Here is a 19969-nt window from a genome sequence, read left to right as displayed (position 1 = left end):
TCTCTGAGGTGCAGGCTTCAGTCACACTGATCTCAGAGCTGTGACAAAGAGCCAACTGATCAGTTCTTCACTGATGAAGTGAGAGAACAAAGTGAGGACTCTCTGAGGACACACTCTGTCTCTGAAGTTAACCTGATAACCACAAATCCTGCTTCGTAGTACAGACCCTGGATCTTTGCTGTGATACTGACTGTGTTTAGTAAAATACTGATGAAAGCAGCGTGGACTGACTCCAACCATCTACTGACCTCAGAGTCTCCAGTCGACAGTCTGAACTCTGCTCTAGATCAAGCAGCTCCTTCACTGCTGAGTCCTGCAGGTAGTTGTAGCTCAGATCCAGTTCTCTCAGATGAGAGGGGTTTGACCTCAGAGCTGAAGCCAGAGAAGAACAGCTGATCTCTGACAGACTGCAGCTCATCAACCTGAATAAAGAATAAAACTTAACTGTAAATTAAACTGAGTTCATGTGTGATAATAACAAATATTCATGTCAGCACAGACTCATAACATGGAAGATAAATATGAAATCAGACATGTTGGACTAAAGACGAGTCCTGATTCAGTAACAATATATTATTTGGACCCGGTCTCTGTCCTGCAGATCAGTTTAGGAAATCCAGAACTAAACACAGATGAGTTTTAACAAGTAGCTGAATATTTAAAATGTCAAATTAATTCATGAATTCAAGTTATGTATGAAGAGGAATTATGTTAAATTAGAATTAAATGAGATAAATCGTGTATAAATGTTGTGTTATAGATATGAGATCTACAAAAGTCAGTGAGTGAACTGACCTCAGAGTCTCCAGTGGACAGGTTGGACTCTGTAGAAAACCACACAGCTCCTTCACTCCTGAGTCCTGCAGCTCGTTGTAGCTCAGATCCAGTTCTCTCAGATGAGAGGGGTTTGACCTCAGAGCTGAAGCCAGAGAAGAACAGCTGATCTCTGACAGTCTGCAGAGATTCAACCTGGATAAAGAAATGTGAATATTTGAATGTGTCCTCCTGTTATTGTGGATCGTCATCATGTCAACACAGACTCTCAACATGCTGCTGACCTCAGTCCAGTCTGTGACCTGAAGATAAATATCACATCAGACATGTTGGACCATTGTTTCATTCATCACCTTCTTCTCTGTGTGTTTGGTCACTGAGTAGGTTTGTGTCATTAAACACTGTTTAAAGTAGAGATGGCTCCTGACAGTCACTTCCTGTTTGGTTCTATACTCATCAACTGTCCAACGTGCTTCAATAAGAACGTGTCTTATTGTTGAGAACCTGAGGAGGACGAGTGCTCGGCCTCAGTCCACATGTTATTCACTGACACTAGTGATCAGGAGCAGGTGTGTGCAGGTGAATGGAGTTGGGCTGATGAGGTGGACGTGACTGACAGGCTGGGTGAGGGACAGATGACTGAGGGACAGTGAGCAGAGCAGAACTGAGACAATTCAATTTAAATAGATAATGACCAAATAAGAAGGAACGTTGGAAAAGTGAACATTCAAGGATTTAAGGACCTGACCTCAGAGTCTCCAGTCGACAGTTTGGACTCTCCAGTCCAGCACACAGCAGCTTCACTCCTGAGTCCTTCAGGTCGTTGTCACTCAGAACCAGTTCTCTCAGATGTGAGGGGTCTAACTTCAGAGCTGAAGCCACAACTTCACAGTGAGTCTCTGAGAGTTCACAATCAATGAATCTGTAATTAAAGAAAATATCAAATCTGTGAGAATAAAATCAGAAAACACAACATTCATACAACACGTGATCATGTGACCCTCACCCTGGTAAATCCTCTTTTTGCCTCATGAACATTTTATCTTAAAAACACCTCAAGAGAATCCTTTCAGATCTGGTACAAGCTTCATTCAGACTAACAAAGTGGCAGAGGATGTGTTCACTGATTCAACATGTTATTGATCATGTCTGGACTCACAGAGCCTTCCTGCAGTTCCTCACAGCTGGGATCAGTCTCAGACCCTGGTTTGATGTGTTGAACTTCTCCAGGTCCAACTCATCCAGAACCTCCTCTGACATCTGCAGCATGTAGGCCAGAGCTGAGCAGTGGATCTCAGAGAGTTTCTCCTCTGATTTGTTCTCTGACGTCAGGAACTGTTGCATCTGCTGATGTACTGAGTGGTCGTTCATCTCAGTCAGACAGTGGAAGATGTTGATGCTTCTGTCAGGAGAAATGTCATCACTCTGCATCTCCTTCAGGTTGTTGATGATTCTCTGGATGATCTCTGGATTGTTCTCTGTTCGACCCAGCAGGCCTCCTAAGACTCTCTGGTTGGACTCCAGACTGAGGCCGTGAAGGAAGCGAACAAACAGATCCAGATGACCATTTTTACTGGTGAGGGATTTCTCCATGGTTCTCTTCAGGAGGTCCTCCAGGGAGAAGGTGTCGTCTGTGTTCCCATATGTTCCCAAGAAGTTGTTGAGTTCTTCCGTGTTCCTCTTGGTGTAACAGTGGAACATGTAGACTGCAGCCAGAAACTCCTGAACGCTCAGATGAACAAAGCAGTAGACTGATTTCTGGAAGATCACACACTCTCTTCTGAAGATCTCAGTACAAACTCCTGAGTACACCGAGGCCTCTGTGACATTAAGACCACACTGCTCCAGGTCTTCTTGGTAGAACATGATGTTTCCTTCCTCCAGATGTTTAAGTGCCAGCCTCCCCAGCTTCAGAAGAATGTCCCTGTCAGCCTCCGTCAGCTGCTGTGGACTCGTCTCATGTCCTCCACCGTACTTGTTGTTCTTCCTCTTTGTCTGAACCAGCAGGAAGTGTGAGTACAGGTCAGTCAGGGTCTTGGGCAGCTCTCCTCTCTGGTCTGTGGTCAACATGTGCTCCAGAACTGTAGCACTGATCCAGCAGAAGACTGGGATTTGACACATGATGTGGAGGCTCCTGGACGTCTCGATGTGTGAGATGATTCTGCTGCTCAGCTCCTCATCACTGAATCTCCTCCTGAAGTACTCCTCCTTCTGGGCGTCAGTGAAGCCTCGTACTTCTGTCACCCTGTCAACACATGTAGGAGGGATCTGATTGGCCGCCGCAGGTCTGGAGGTTATCCAGACGAGAGCCGAGGGAAGCAGATTCCCCTGGATGAGGTTTGTCAGCAGCACGTTGACTGATGACCTCTGTGTGACCTCAGACACGACCTCCCTGTGGTTGAAGTCCAGAGAAAGTCTGCTTTCATCCAGGCCGTCAAAGATGATCACAGGTTCACAGACAGCGAGCGTCTCTGCCGTGAGCTTCTGTAATGTTGGATGGAAAACACGGAGCAGCGTGAGAAGACTGTGCTGCTCGTCTCTCACCAGGTTCAGCTCCCTGAACGAAAGCACAACCAGCAGACCCACATCTTGGTTTTCTAAACCCTCTGCCCAGTCCAGAGTGAACTTCTGCACCGAGAAGGTTTTTCCAACGCCAGCGACGCCGTTGGTCAGGACGACTCTGATGCTGCTCTGCTGGTCAGTGAAGGCTTTAAAGATGTCGTGGCACTTGATGGGAGTGTCGTGGAGGCTCTTCATCTTGGAAGCCATCTCAAGCTGCCTCACCTCATGTTGAGTATTAACCTCTTCACTCTGTCCCTCTGTGATGTAGAGCTCAGTGTAGATCCTGTTGAGGAGGGTTCTACTTCCTGTTTCCTCAGTTCCTTCAGTCACATGTTCACATCTCCTCCTCACACTGATCTTATGTTGGTCTAAAACCTCCTGCAGACCCCGATCTGCTGAAAGACAAGAAACAATGTGAGACTAAAGACAGAGAATCTGAGAATCTGCTGATTGTTTTCATCAGATACAGAAAAACTAGAGAAAATCAAAGCTTTTGAACTTTGTGCTTTTATAACCAAGTGAAATGTTGATGCTGTATGAAGGAACAAAATCAAACATGTGCTGTTGTCAGAAGTGAAGACATCAGCAGACACATGTACAGTGCTGCTCTGACCGGCTGTCTGAGCTCCAGCTCCTCTTCTGGATCTTTGTCCACACTGGGGACAGGAGGAGTCTCCTGAAGAACCAGACTGGTCCCAGTATGAGGTGATGCACTGTCTGCAGAACCAGTGTCCACAGCTGGTGGAGACTGGATCCTTCAGGACGTCCTGACACGAAGCACAGCGGGACGACTGCTCCTCCTCAGAAACATGACTCCTCCTCCTCTCTCTGTGAAGACATGTCCTGATAAGTCAAATGTCACAGTCACAGGTCGTCATCACTTCTGTCAAGGTGGTTTTGTTTCCACCCTGTATGTTTGTGTGTTGGTTGGTTTGTTCGTTAGTGGGATTATAAAAACCACTGAACAGATCACCAGTAAACTTGGTGAAGGATGTGTTCTGTGAACCAGATGTTCAGAGGACTGATGTTTATGAGTGAGTGAAATTTGGTGCAGATCCAAATAAAAATGAGTATGTAGTGAATTTCAAAGTGGTTTCATCAGGAGCGTGTTGGGCCTTGGTGGAGGTCTGAGCTCTTTGAGGGATTCTGAGAGATTAGTCACCAATTTCAATGAAGCTGTGTCCTAATGCAGGGGCCACACTAGAGGAAACTACATCCTCTTCAGATCAGTTCACAGTAGAAACAGTCTCTTACTTTGTGTGTGAGGGTCCAGGTTCATTACTGAAGTTTAGAGGAAGACCTTTGGACTGGTTACTCTTCAGAGACACACAGCTGAACTCTGGAGACTCTGCTCTGTCCTCTTCCTCCTCATAACCACTCATCTTCAGTCTGAGAGGAAAGACACTGACACTGACTGTGATCTCAAACACACACAATGAAGACAGGTACGTAAATTCACTTTTTCTTCAAATATAACAAAGTCAACCTCCTACACTGTCTCCCTGTTGTCATGGTAACCTGAGACAGTTGAAGGTTTATTGTGTTGGACTCAGTCGATCACAGTGTCGAGTCAAACTGTTGATTGACTGACAGAAGTTCATCCTGACTCTTCTTCTCTCGACAGTCCACGTGTAGAAAAACTGACTAAGAGTCTGTGACAGTAAAATAAAACTAGACTGAAAGTATTTAAATATAAAGTATTTATATATAAAGTATTTATATATAAAGTATTTTAATATAAAGTATTTAAATATAAATTATTTTAATATAAAGTATTTTAATATAAAGTATTTAAATATAAAGTATTTATATATAAAATATTTAAATATAAATGTTTAAATATAAAGTATTTTAATATAAAGTATTTAAATATAACATATTTAAATATAAAGTATTTTAATATACATTATTTTAATATAAAGTATTTAAATATAAATTATTTAAATATAAGGTATTTAAATACAAAGTATTTAAATATAAAGTATTTATATATAAAGTATTTAAATATAAAGTATTTTAATATAAATTATTTATATATAAAGTATTTTAATATAAAGTATTCAAATATAAAGTATTTATATATAGAGTATTTAAATATAAAATATTTCAATATAAAGTATTTTAATATAAAGTATTTAAATATAAAGTATATAATTATTAAGTATTTTAATATAAAGTATTTTAATATAAAGTATTTTAATATAAAGTATTTAAATATAAAGTATTTAAATATAAAGTATGTTAATATAAAGTATTTTAATATAAAGTATTTATATATAAAGTATTTTAATATAAAGTATTTAAATATTAAGTATTTATATATAAAGTATTTATATATAAAGTATTTTAATATAAAGTATTTATATATAAAGTATTTATATTTAAAGTATTTAAATATAAAGTATTTATATATAAAGTATTTTAATATAAAGTATTTATATATAAAGATTTGAATAAAGGGTCTTTTCTGGGTAAAGAAAATGACATTCCATACAATTGAGATGAAACGAACTGGTGAAAACATCATGAGGATTCTTCTACATTAGATTTCTGCCAATAGTTCCCTTTCACCTGAATCTTACACACTGGAGCTTTAAGTATAAATCAATACGATCCTGCTGGAGACTGAGGCTCATGAGGACCGCCTCTACTCATTTACATATGGACACAGAAATACACACGACATGTATTTGGTTCTTATTTATCTATGTAAGTATTTCTGATTGTATTATTGATTTATACTTCAGTCATTGTGCTCCTCCATACTATTAGAGACAGAGGGACTCAGTATGTTTCTATGTCGCAGCAGTAAAAACTCGCTCTTGAACTTGTGACCACTGCGTCTCTGTCCAAGTGATTTTCAGCTGTCCCCATCGTCCCCAAACTTTTGTCCTGAAGCGGGAGAATAATGAACGCGAGGAATAATAGTGTGTGTGCCACGCAATGCATGAATGAATAATATGAAGGATTCATATGAATGTTGCTCGAACACTCACCAGCCTCAAACTTCACGTTTCCTCCTTCTGCTCCTCAAAGTTCAACTGAGTCTGAACACTTTCACTTTCACTGGCTCCTCCTCCTCTCTGCAGTTACTGGAGATCACATGACTGTGTGTGTGTGTGTGTGATATAACTGTTTGCTCTCTGCTGTGTTAAACATTGTTTTGTCACTCGGTCATTTCATTGCCCTTGATGCTCAGTGAGCTGGGATCTACATGAAGCTGACTTGTGTTAGTGTGTGATGTCGTCTGAATAGTGTCTGGTATATTTCATACAGTATATCTGCTCTGCTGTGGGATGACTGTAATGATACCAGTGCTGAGAGCGAGTCTGAACATGGTTCAACTGGTTTTGCTCTGTCCACTGTGATGCCATTGTTGAGTGATCTTCTTCTTTGTGTCCTTGTAGGTTTGACCAGTGAATTAGCATTAGCTGTTTGTAGAATATAGATATATATATATGTTCTTCAAAGCTTTTCTACTGGCTCCCCATTCAGACCCTTTGAGTCATCTCATTCCATTAAGAACCATCTTTTTTCCTCTCTCTTATTTCTATGTTCATTCCAGGTTTGTGTCAAATAAAACCCCAGATGTTGAAATGTGTTGACCTGATCTAACTGTTCCACATACATCTTTAAACCAGCCTCGCTCATCTTCTTTCTACAAAACATCACTACTTTAGTTTTTTCCACTGAAAACCTGAATCCCCATGAATATGAGCATTTCTCTACCATCCTGATTACATTTCGTATCTTCTCTTGGATTAGTGTTAAGTTTTTACCTCTTGTCCATGAAGCCCCATCATCAGCAGATGATGCTTTTCCTATATCAGAACTTATGTCTGAGTACACATCCTTAATCATGATGGAAAAAAGTATTGGGCTGATCACACTGCCCTGAGGCGCTCCGTTATCTACCTTATACCTGGTCCATGTGGTTGTTCCCATCTTTACCTGGATATATCTATCAAAAATAAAGGTTTGAATCCAATTCAAAGTTCTTCCTGTTGTTCCCATTTTGACTAGTTAACCATTAAACCCTCTTTCCATATATCATAAGCCGTCTCCACATAAAGAACTCTGCCATTCTAAATTCTTTCTTCATTTGAGCTTCCCTAGTTTCTGTCTCTGAACAGATTTGATTCATACAGTTTTTGAGCTCTTGTCCATTTGCCACCAAACTCCTTGCATCATCTCTCACCTCCTCCCAAGTCTCTTCATTCATGTTCAGATGATTTGCAGCTGCTTGTACTATTATTTGTTTTCTTTCCGTTTTTCATTTGGTTTCCATCGTAGCATTTATGACTCCTGCTATAAAAGTGACTCGTTTCTTTAACTCACACTTTGCCCTCTTGGTTGTTCTTGCTGTTTAATGTGCTGTTCTTCATTTGTGTGTCTTCACTCTCTCTCCTCTGGTTCACCATCTTGACAGCATCTGCAGATGTGATTTAGTTTTGTACCCTGACCTGTTGAATCTCTACCTCCCTCTTCATGACTTCACATCCTCCATGTGCCACACTATGGTTTCCTCCACAGTGACAACAGTTTGGTTCCATCCCTTCCCCACACTGTTCATCCTCATGATCCTCACCACATCTAGCACACCTTCTCTTCCTTCACATGTCAGAGCAGCATGACCAGATCTTTGACAGCTGAAGCATCTTACTGGTCTTGGTATATATTCCCTCTCTGTGTGTGTCATGTATCCCAACACTACTTTCTTTGGGAGAATTTCTTCCTCAAATTCCATCAATATGCTTTAAACACCTCTCACCTTCTCTAGAGGCCTGTAATCTCTGTGCATCCTTCAGTTTCCCACCTTTCAGTTCTGTTTCCACCTCACTCACACTGTCACCACGGTCTTTACCTTGAATGATGCCCCCTGGTGGTGAGTGTTCATTAGTTAAAGTGAGAGCAGAGTGGAGGAGGACACAGAAACTCCAGCTCGGTACAAACCAACCTTCTGATCATTGAGCAGCTGTGGACCAGAGACAAACTGACCGGCAGAGAATTTTAACTTGAGTGAAGTGGAAAAGTTTTATTTTCATGTAAAAATAATAAAATGATTAATTGAAACAAAACAGCCGCAAGATTTTACAAGTGAATAAAAAATCTGAGGTTTGAAAGAAACGTTTTCGTGATGATCAAACTGGATTTCGTGGTTTTCCTGCAGCAGTTGAATTAAATGAAGAATTGAAGATTGAGATTTTCGACCTTCTACCATTAAACAGTGAAACATCAAAAGTTAGAAACTCAAACTCAGGTCAGATCCATCAGCTGCGACTTTACAGAGAAGATCTCATCTGACGTCATTCAAGAAAACACGTCAAATAAAACTGTTCAAATTTAATTAAATAGTTTTAAAATATAAGACGCTCGTCTGAACTCAGCAGTTATTTATTTATAACAGCGACTGCTCACAGCTTCATGTCCCCACCAGTAGATAGAATGTCACTTTCTACATTTGAAACTTACATTTGCAATAAATCTACATATTTTTCAGCACATAACTTGGAAATATTTACAACTTTGACTTTTCTGTGTCAAAGGACAAAGCAGCAGCAGATCCACTGATGATGCTGTGTCACACAGGAACACACAGGGAGGACGGTGGACTGGTCACTGTGTGACAGCTGATCTCAGAGCAGCTCACCTCCTCTGATTCCTCTGGAGCTCTGTCTCCACTCTGCCTCCCAGCAACAAGGCCCAGTCAGAGCCGCTCTACACACAAGCTGCTGCTGCTTCAGCCTCTGGATCATCAGGACACAGCTCAGCCTCCGTCCACACACACTGTCCTCTTCACACTGTCCTCTTCACACTCACCTAGAGAAAGATCTCTTCCTCCATCTGTTGAGAGAAGAAGACATCAGTGTTGACAGAGACTCACTTCATCAGCTGTGAGTCAGTGATGCAGCACATCCAGTATAAAGAGCAGCAGGGACTTCAGTCCTGTTCAGAGGTAGAGCAGCTTCCTCTCTGCTTCATGTTCACGTGTTGGAATGAACACGCTAAGAGCTGCACACACTTTGACCATCACGTGTGTTTCCTCTGCATGTGAAAGTGCAGAGTGGACACTTGAGAGGTGGATTTCCTCTCACAGCTTCACTGAGGACACACACTGACAAAAACACTGACTGAAAAAACTAAACCTGAAGTTAACCTGATAACCACAAATCCTGCTTCGTAGTACAGACCCTGGATCTGTACTGTGATACTGACTGTGTTTAGTAAAATACTGATGAAAGCAGCGTGGACTGACTCCAACCATCTACTGACCTCAGAGTCTCCAGTCGACAGTCTGAACTCTGCTGTAGATCAAGCAGCTCCTTCACTCCTGAGTCCTGCAGGTCGTTGAAGCTCAGATCCAGTTCTCTCAGATGAGAGGGGTTTGACCTCAGAGCTGAAGCCAGAGAAGAACAGCTGATCTCTGACAGTCTGCAGTCCTCCAACCTGAATAAAGAATAAAACTTAACTGTAAGTTAAACTGAGTTCATGTGTGAAAATAACAAATATTCATGTCAGCACAGACTCATAACATGGAAGATAAATATGAAATCAGACATGTTGGACTAAAGACGAGTCCTGATTCAGTAACAATATATTATTTGGACCCGGTCTCTGTCCTGCAGATCAGTTTAGGAAATCCAGAACTAAACACAGATGAGTTTTAACAAGTAGCTGAATATTTAAAATGTCAAATTAATTCATGAATTCAAGTTATGTATGAAGAGGAATTATGTTAAATTAGAATTAAATGAGATAAATCGTGTATAAATGTTGTGTTATAGATATGAGATCTACAAAAGTCAGTCAGTGAACTGACCTCAGAGTCTCCAGTGGACAGGTTGGACTCTGTAGAAGACCACACAGCTCCTTCACTCCTGAGTCCTGCAGCTCGTTGTAGCTCAGATCCAGTTCTCTCAGATGAGAGGGGTTTGACCTCAGAGCTGAAGCCAGAGAAGAACAGCTGATCTCTGACAGACTGCAGTCCTCCAACCTGGATAAAGAAATGTGAATATTTGAATGTGTCCTCCTGTTATTGTGGATCGTCATCATGTCAACACAGACTCTCAACATGCTGCTGACCTCAGTCCAGTCTGTGACCTGAAGATAAATATCACATCAGACAGGTTGGACCATTGTTTCATTCATCACCTTCTTCTCTGTGTGTTTGGTCACTGAGTAGGTTTGTGTCATTAAACACTGTTTAAAGTAGAGATGGCTCCTGACAGTCACTTCCTGTTTGGTTCTATACTCATCAACTGTCCAACGTGCTTCAATAAGAACGTGTCTTATTGTTGAGAACCTGAGGAGGACGAGTGCTCGGCCTCAGTCCACATGTTATTCACTGACACTAGTGATCAGGAGCAGGTGTGTGCAGGTGAATGGAGTTGGGCTGATGAGGTGGACGTGACTGACAGGCTGGGTGAGGGACAGATGACTGAGGGACAGTGAGCAGAGCAGAACTGAGACAATTCAATTTAAATAGATAATGACCAAATAAGAAGGAACGTTGGAAAAGTGAACATTCAAGGATTTAAGGACCTGACCTCAGAGTCTCCAGTCGACAGTTTGGACTCTCCAGTCCAGCACACAGCAGCTTCACTCCTGAGTCCTTCAGGATGTTTCTACTCAGATCCAGTTCTCTCAGATGTGAGGGGTCTGACTTCAGAGCTGAAGCCACGACTTCACAGTGAGTCTCTGAGAATCCACAACCAACGAGTCTGTAATTAAAGAAAATATCAAATCTGTGAGAATAAAATCAGGAAACACAACATTCATACAACACGTGATCATGTGACCCTCACCCTGGTAAATCCTCTTTTTGCCTCATGAACATTTTATCTTAAAAACACCTCAAGAGAATCCTTTCAGATCTGGTACAAGCTTCATTCAGACTAACACAGTGGCAGAGGATGTGTTCACTGATTCAACATGTTATTGATCATGTCTGGACTCACAGAGCCTTCCTGCAGTTCCTCACAGCTGGGATCAGTCTCAGACCCTGGTCTGATGTGTTGAACTTCTCCAGGTCCATCTCATCCAGAACCTCCTCTGACATCTGCAGCATGTAGGCCAGAGCTGAGCAGTGGATCCCAGAGAGTTTCTCCTTTGATTTGTTCTCTGACGTCAGGAACTGTTGCATCTGCTGATGTACTGAGTGGTCGTTCATCTCAGTCAGACAGTGGAAGATGTTGATGCTTCTGTCAGGAGAAATGTCATCACTCTGCATCTTCTTCAGGATGTTGATGATTCTCTGGATGATCTCTGGATTGTTCTCTGTTCGACCCAGCAGGCCTCCTAAGACTCTCTGGTTGGACTTCAGACTGAGGCCGTGAAGGAAGCGAACAAACAGATCCAGATGACCATTTTTACTGGTGAGGGATTTCTCCATGGTTCTCTTCAGGAGGTCCTCCAGGGAGAAGGTGTCGTCTGTGTTCCCATATGTTTCCAAGAAGTTCTTGAGTTCTTCTATGTGTGTGTAACAGTGGAACATGTAGACTGCAGCCAGAAACTCCTGAACGCTCAGATGAACAAAGCAGTAGACTGATTTCTGGAAGATCACACACTCTCTTCTGAAGATCTCAGTACAAACTCCTGAGTACACCGAGGCCTCTGTGACATTAAGACCACACTGCTCCAGGTCTTCTTGGTAGAACATGATGTTTCCTTCCTCCAGATGTTTAAGTGCCAGCCTCCCAGCTTCAGAAGAACGTCCCTGTCAGCCTCCGTCAGCTGCTGTGGACTCGTCTCATGTCCTCCACCGTACTTGTTGTTCTTCCTCTTTGTCTGAACCAGCAGGAAGTGTGAGTACAGGTCCGTCAGGGTCTTGGGCAGCTCTCCTCTCTGGTCTGTGGTCAACATGTGCTCCAGAACTGTAGCACTGATCCAGCAGAAGACTGGGATTTGACACATGATGTGGAGGCTCCTGGATGTCTTGATGTGTGAGATGATTCTGCTGCTCAGCTCCTCATCACTGAATCTCCTCCTGAAGTACTCCTCCTTCTGGGCGTCAGTGAAGCCTCGTACTTCTGTCACCCTGTCAACACATGTAGGAGGGATCTGATTGGCCGCCGCAGGTCGGGAGGTTATCCAGACGAGAGCCGAGGGAAGCAGATTCCCCTGGATGAGGTTTGTCAGCAGCACGTTGACTGATGACCTCTGTGTGACCTCAGACACGACCTCCCTGTGGTTGAAGTCCAGAGAAAGTCTGCTTTCATCCAGGCCGTCAAAGATGATCAAAGGTTCACAGACAGCGAGCGTCTCTGCCGTGAGCTTCTGTAATGTTGGATGGAAAACACGGAGCAGCGTGAGAAGACTGTGCTGCTCGTCTTTCACCAGGTTCAGCTCCCTGAACGAAAGCACAGCCAGCAGACCCACATCTTGGTTTTCTAAACCCTCTGCCCAGTCCAGAGTGAACTTCTGCACCGAGAAGGTTTTTCCAACGCCAGCGACGCCGTTGGTCAGGACGACTCTGATGCTGCTCTGCTGGTCAGTGGAGGCTTTAAAGATGTCGTGGCACTTGATGGGAGTGTCGTGGAGGCTCTTCCTCTTGGAAGCCGTCTCAAGCTGCCTCACCTCATGTTGAGTATTAACCTCTTCACTCTGTCCCTCTGTGATGTAGAGCTCAGTGTAGATCCTGTTGAGGAGGGTTCTACTTCCTGTTTCCTCAGTTCCTTCAGTCACATGTTCACATCTCCTCCTCACACTGATCTTATGTTGGTCTAAAACCTCCTGCAGACCCCGATCTGCTGAAAGACAAGAAACAATGTGAGACTAAAGACAGAGAATCTGAGAATCTGCTGATTGTTTTCATCAGATACAGAAAAACTAGAGAAAATCAAAGCTTTTGAACTTTGTGCTTTTATAACCAAGTGAAATGTTGATGCTGTATGAAGGAACAAAATCAAACATGTGCTGTTGTCAGAAGTGAAGACATCAGCAGACACATGTACAGTGCTGCTCTGACCGGCTGTCTGAGCTCCAGCTCCTCTTCTGGATCTTTGTCCACACTGGGGACAGGAGGAGTCTCCTGAAGAACCAGACTGGTCCCAGTATGAGGTGATGCACTGTCTGCAGAACCAGTGTCCACAGCTGGTGGAGACTGGATCCTTCAGGACGTCCTGACACGAAGCACAGCGGGACGACTGCTCCTCCTCAGAAACATGACTCCTCCTCCTCTCTCTGTGAAGACATGTCCTGATAAGTCAAATGTCACAGTCACAGGTCGTCATCACTTCTGTCAAGGAGGTTTTGTTTCCACCCTGTATGTTTGTGTGTTGGTTGGTTGGTTCGTTAGTGGGATTATAAAAACCACTGAACAGATCACCAGTAAACTTGGTGAAGGATGTGTTCTGTGAACCAGATGTTCAGAGGACTGATGTTTATGAGTGAGTGAAATTTGGTGCAGATCCAAATAAAAATGAGTATGTAGTGAATTTCAAAGTGGTTTCATCAGGAGCGTGTTGGGCCTTGGTGGAGGTCTGAGCTCTTTGAGGGATTCTGAGAGATTAGTCACCAATTTCAATGAAGCTGTGTCCTAATGCAGGGGCCACACTAGAGGAAACTACATCCTCTTCAGATCAGTTCACAGTAGAAACAGTCTCTTACTTTGTGTGTGAGGGTCCAGGTTCATTACTGAAGTTTAGAGGAATATCTTTGGACCAGTCACTCTTCAGAGACACACAGCTGAACTCTGGAGACTCTGCTCTGTCCTCTTCCTCCTCATAACCACTCATCTTCAGTCTGAGAGGAAAGACACTGACACTGACTGTGATCTCAAACACACACAATGAAGACAGGTACGTAAATTCAGTTTTTCTTCAAATATAACAAAGTCAACCTCCTACACTGTCTCCCTGTTGTCATGGTAACCTGAGACAGTTGAAGGTTTATTGTGTTGGACTCAGTCGATCACAGTGTCGAGTCAAACTGTTGATTGACTGACAGAAGTTCATCCTGACTCTTCTTCTCTCGACAGTCCACGTGTAGAAAAACTGACTAAGAGTCTGTGACAGTGAAATAAAACTAGACTGAAAGTATTTAAATATAAAGTATTTAAATATAAAGTATTTATATATAAAGTATTTAATATAAAGTATTTAAATATAAAGTATTTATATATAAAGTGTTTAAATATAAAGTATTTTAATATAAAGTATTTAAATATTAAGTATTTTAATATAAAGTATTTAAATATTAAATATTTCTATATAAATTATTTAAATATAAAGTATGTTAATATAAAGTATTTAAATATTAAGTATTTATATATAAAGTATTTAAATATAAAGTATTTTAATATAAAGTATTTATATATAAAGTATTTTAATATAAAGTATTTTAATATTAAGTATTTTAATATAAAGTATTTATATATAAATTATTTTAATATAAAGTATTTATATATAAAGTATTTAAATATAAAGTATTTATATATAAATTATTTAAATATAAAGTATTTTAATATTAAGTATTTAAATATAAAGTATTTTTATATATAAAGTATTTATATATAAAGTATTTTTATATATAAAGTATTTTTATATATAAAGTATTTATATATAAAGTATTTTAATATAAATGTTTAAATATAAAGTATTTTAATATAAAGTATTTTAATATAAAGTATTTAAATATAAAGTATTTTAATATAAAGTATTTATATATAAAGTATTTTAATATAAAGTATTTAAATAAAGGGTCTTTTCTGGGTAAAGAAAATGACATTTCATACAATTGAGATGAAACGAACTGGTGAAAACATCATGAGGATTCTTCTACATTAGATTTCTGCCAATAGTTCCCTTTCACCTGAATCTTACACACTGGAGCTTTAAGTATAAATCAATACGATCCTGCTGGAGACTGAGGTGAGGACCGCCTCTACTCATTTACATATGGACACAGAAATACACAAGACATGTATTTGGTTCTTATTTATCTATGTAAGTATTTCTGATTGTATTATTGATTTATACTTCAGTCATTGTGCTCCTCCATACTATTAGAGACAGAGGGACTCAGTATGTTTCTATGTCGCAGCAGTAAAAACTCGCTCTTGAACTTGTGACCACTGCGTCTCTGTCCAAGTGATTTTCAGCTGTCCCCATCGTCCCCAAACTTTTGTCCTGAAGCGGGAGAATAATGAACGCGAGGAATAATAGTGTGTGTGCCACGCAATGCATGAATGAATAATATGAAGGATTCATATGAATGTTGCTCGAACACTCACCAGCCTCAAACTTCACGTTTCCTCCTTCTGCTCCTCAAAGTTCAACTGAGTCTGAACACTTTCACTTTCACTGGCTCCTCCTCCTCTCTGCAGTTACTGGAGATCACATGACTGTGTGTGTGTGTGTGTGTGTGTGTGTGTGTATGTGTGTGTCTCTCTGTGTGTGTGTGTGTGTGTGTCTGTGTGTGTGTGTGTGTGTGTGTCTCTCTCTGTGTGTGTGTGTGTGTCTCTGTGTGTGTGCGTGTGTCTGTGTGTGTGTGTGTGTGTGTGTGTGTGTGTGTGTGTGTATGTGTGTGTCTCTGTGTGTGTGTGTGTGTGTGTGTGTGTCTCTCTCTGTGTGTGTGTGTGTCTCTGTGTGTGTGTGTGTGTGTGTGTGTGCGTGTGTCTGTGTGTGTGTGTGTGTGTGTGTGTGTGTGCGTGTGTCTGTGTGTGTGTGTGTGTGTGATATAACTGTTTGCTCTCTGCTGTGTTAAACATTGTTTTGTCACTCGGTCATTTCATTGCCCTTGATGCTCAGTGAGCTGGGATCTACATGAAGCTGACTTGTGTTAGTGTGTGATGTCGTCTGAATAGTGTCTGGTATATTTCATACAGTATATCTGCTCTGCTGTGGGATGACTGTAATGATACCAGTGCTGAGAGCGAGTCTGAACATGGTTCAACTGGTTTTGCTCTGTCCACTGTGATGCCATTGTTGAGTGATCTTCTTCTTTGTGTCCTTGTAGGTTTGACCAGTGAATTAGCATTAGCTGTTTGTAGAATATAGATATATATATATGTTCTTCAAAGCTTTTCTACTGGCTCCTCATTCAGACCCTTTGAGACATCTCATTCCATTAAGAACCATCTTTTTTCCTCTCTCTTATTTCTATGTTCATTCCAGGTTTGTGTCAAATAAAACCCCAGATGTTGAAATGTGTTGACCTGATCTAACTGTTCCACATACATCTTTAAACCAGCCTCGCTCATCTTCTTTCTACAAAACATCACTACTTTAGTTTTTTCCACTGAAAACCTGAATCCCCATGAATATGAGCATTTCTCTACCATCCTGATTACATTTCCTATCTTCTCTTGGATTAGTGTTAAGTTTTTACCTCTTGTCCATGAAGCCCCATCATCAGCAGATGATGCTTTTCCTATATCAGAACTTATGTCTGAGTACACATCCTTAATCATGTCTTAAAAAGTATTGGGCTGATCACACTGCCCTGAGGCGTTCCGTTATCTACCTTATACCTGGTCCATGTGGTTGTTCCCATCTTTACCTGGATATATCTATCAAAAATAAAGGTTTGAATCCAATTCAAAGTTCTTCCTGTTGTTCCCATTTTGTCTAGTTAACCATTAAACCCTCTTTCCATATATCATAAGCCGTCTCCACATAAAGAACTCTGCCATTCTAAATTCTTTCTTCATTTGAGCTTCCCTAGTTTCTGTCTCTGAACAGATTTGATTCATACAGTTTTTGAGCTCTTGTCCATTTGCCACCAAACTCCTTGCATCATCTCTCACCTCCTCCCAAGTCTCTTCATTCATGTTCAGATGATTTGCAGCTGCTTGTACTATTATTTGTTTTCTTTCCGTTTTTCATTTGGTTTCCATCGTAGCATTTATGACTCCTGCTATAAAAGTGACTTGTTTCTTTAACTCACACTTTGCCCTCTTGGTTGTTCTTGCTGTTTAATGTGTTGTTCTTCATTTGTGTGTCTTCACTCTCTCTCCTCTGGTTCACCATCTTGACAGCATCTGCAGATGTGATTTAGTTTTGTACCCTGACCTGTTGAATCTCTACCTCCCTCTTCATGAGTTCACATCCTCCATATGCCACACTATGGTTTCCTCCACAGTGACAACAGTTTGGTTCCATCCCTTCCCCACACTGTTCATCCTCATGATCCTCACCACATCTAGCACACCTTCTCTTCCTTCACATGTCAGAGCAGCATGACCAGATCTTTGACAGCTGAAGCATCTTACTGGTCTTGGTATATATTCCCTCTCTGTGTGTGTCATGTATCCCAACACTACTTTCTTTGGGAGAATTTCTTCCTCAGATTCCATCAATATGCTTTAAACACCTCTCAGCTTCTCTAGAGGCCTGTAATCTCTGTGCATCCTTCAGTTTCCCACCTTTCAGATCTGTTTCCACCTCACTCACACCGTCACCACGGTCTTCACCTTGAATGATGCCCCCTGGTGGTGAGTGTTCATTAGTTAAAGTGAGAGCAGAGTGGAGGAGGACACAGAAACTCCAGCTCGGTACAAACCAACCTTCTGATCATTGAGCAGCTGTGGACCAGAGACAAACTGACCGGCAGAGAATTTTAACTTGAGTGAAGTGGAAAAGTTTTATTTCATTTAAAAATAATAAAATGATTCATTGAAACAAAACAGCCACAAGATTTTACAAGTGAATAAAAAATCGGAGGTTTGAAAGAAACGTTTTCGTGATGATCAAACTGGATTTCGTGGTTTTCCTGCAGCAGTTGAATTAAATGAAGAATTGAAGCTGAGATTTTCGACCTTCTACCATTAAACAGTGAAACATCAAAAGTTAGAAACTCAAGCTCAGGTCAGATCCATCAGCTGCGACTTTACAGAGAAGATCTCATCTGACGTCATTCAAGAAAACTCTTCAAATAAAACTGTTCAGATTTAATTAAATAGTTTTAAAATATAAGACGCTCGTCTGAACTCAGCAGTTATTTATTTAACAATTCATAAAATTTGGATGAAATGAACCAGTGAAAACATCATGAGGATTATTCTCCATTAAATTTCTGCCAATAGTTCGATTTCACCTAAATCTTACACACTGGACCTTTAAGGGATATTCCCTCATTTCCTTTTATTTCATGTACATTTGTACAAATTGTTTTAAACTATAAGACGCTCGTCTGAACTCAGCAGTTATTTATTTATAACAGCGACTGCTCACAGCTTCATGTCCCCACCAGTAGATAGAATTTCACTTTCTACATTTGAAAGTTACATTTGCATTAAATCTGCATATTTTTCAGCACATAACTTGGAAATATTTACAACTTTGACTTTCCTGTGTCAAAGGACAGAGCAGCAGCAGATCCACTGATGATGCTGTGTCACACAGGAACACACAGGGAGGACGGTGGACTGGACACTGTGTGACAGCTGATCTCAGAGCAGCTCACCTCCTCTGATTCCTCTGGAGCTCTGTCTCCACTCTGCCTCCCAGCAACAAGGCCCAGTCAGAGCCGCTCTACACACAAGCTGCTGCTGCTTCAGCCTCTGGATCATCAGGACACAGCTCAGCCTCCGTCCACACACACTGTCCTCTTCACACTGTCCTCTTCACACTGTCCTCTTCACACTCACCTAAACAAAGATCGTGGCCTCCATCTGTTGAGAGAAGAAGACATCAGTGTTGACAGAGACTCACTTCATCAGCTGTGAGTCAGTGATGCAGCACATCCAGTATAAAGAGCAGCAGGGACTTCAGTCCTGTTCAGAGGTGGAGCAGCTTCCTCTCTGCTTCATGTTCACATGTTGGAATGAACACGCTAAGAGCTGCACACACTTTGACCATCACGTGTGTTTCCTCTGCATGTGAAAGTGCAGAGTGGACACTTGAGAGCTGGATTTCCTGCTGTTACAGGTGAAGACATGTTTCACTGTGTGTTGATGAACATGTGCTTCTGACAAACTGTCAGTGGACAGATCAGACAGATGGACCTCAGCAGAGCTTCTGCTCTGTAGAGACAGCTCATGGTTACCATGGTGATGATGCTTCTCTGAGGAGCAGGCTTCAGTCACACTGATCTCAGAGCTGTGACAAAGAGCCAACTGATCAGTTCTTCACTGATGAAGTGAGAGAACAACGTCGCTGTTCATCATGTGAGGCTGTCAGCTGTGGTCCAGCTTCACTTCCTGTTCACATGAAAACAACAACAACTGTCGTCTTCACATCAACTCAATCAAATGATCACAACACGCTTCTGGCTCATCTGATTGGCCGACTGTTGTCTCTCTGTGTTTCTGTCTAATCCTGTGTTCGGTAAAATACTGATGAAAGCAGCGTGGACTGACTCCAACCATCTACTGACCTCAGAGTCTCCAGTCGACAGTCTGAACTCTGCTGTAGATCAAGCAGCTCCTTCACTCCTGAGTCCTGCAGGTAGTTGTAGCTCAGATCCAGTTCTCTCAGATGAGAGGGGTTTGACCTCAGAGCTGAAGCCAGAGAAGAACAGCTGATCTCTGACAGTCTGCAGTCCTTCAACCTGAATAAAGAATAAAACTTAACTGTAAATTAAACTGAGTTCATGTGTGATAATAACAAATATTCATGTCAGCATTTCATGATTTCATGTTTGAAATGAGCCCAGTCCCAGAACACGAACGCAGCTCGCTGTCATGTGGTCG

The 19969-nt window shown here is 41.4% G+C and overlaps 1 protein-coding gene across 1 annotated transcript in view; it reads right to left on the bottom strand.

Annotated features, from left to right (window-relative positions):
- The window catches only part of LOC138411103 (NACHT, LRR and PYD domains-containing protein 5-like), a 402447-nt gene that overhangs the window by 332950 nt on the left and 49528 nt on the right, over positions 1–19969 (bottom strand). Inside the window, exons 16-17 of the mRNA XM_069529793.1 lie at positions 10157–10330; positions 796–969 (exon numbers count right to left, since the gene is read on the bottom strand). Coding sequence (XP_069385894.1) covers positions 796–969; positions 10157–10330 — 348 coding nt within the window. The remainder of the gene's footprint in view (positions 1–795; positions 970–10156; positions 10331–19969) is intronic.

The sequence above is a fragment of the Paralichthys olivaceus genome, chromosome 1, assembly GCF_024713975.1.
Source record: "Paralichthys olivaceus isolate ysfri-2021 chromosome 1, ASM2471397v2, whole genome shotgun sequence".
Classification (NCBI taxonomy): domain Eukaryota; kingdom Metazoa; phylum Chordata; class Actinopteri; order Pleuronectiformes; family Paralichthyidae; genus Paralichthys; species Paralichthys olivaceus.
Note: the sequence above shows the minus strand (reverse complement) of the source record. Positions and strands in the feature narration are given on the sequence as shown.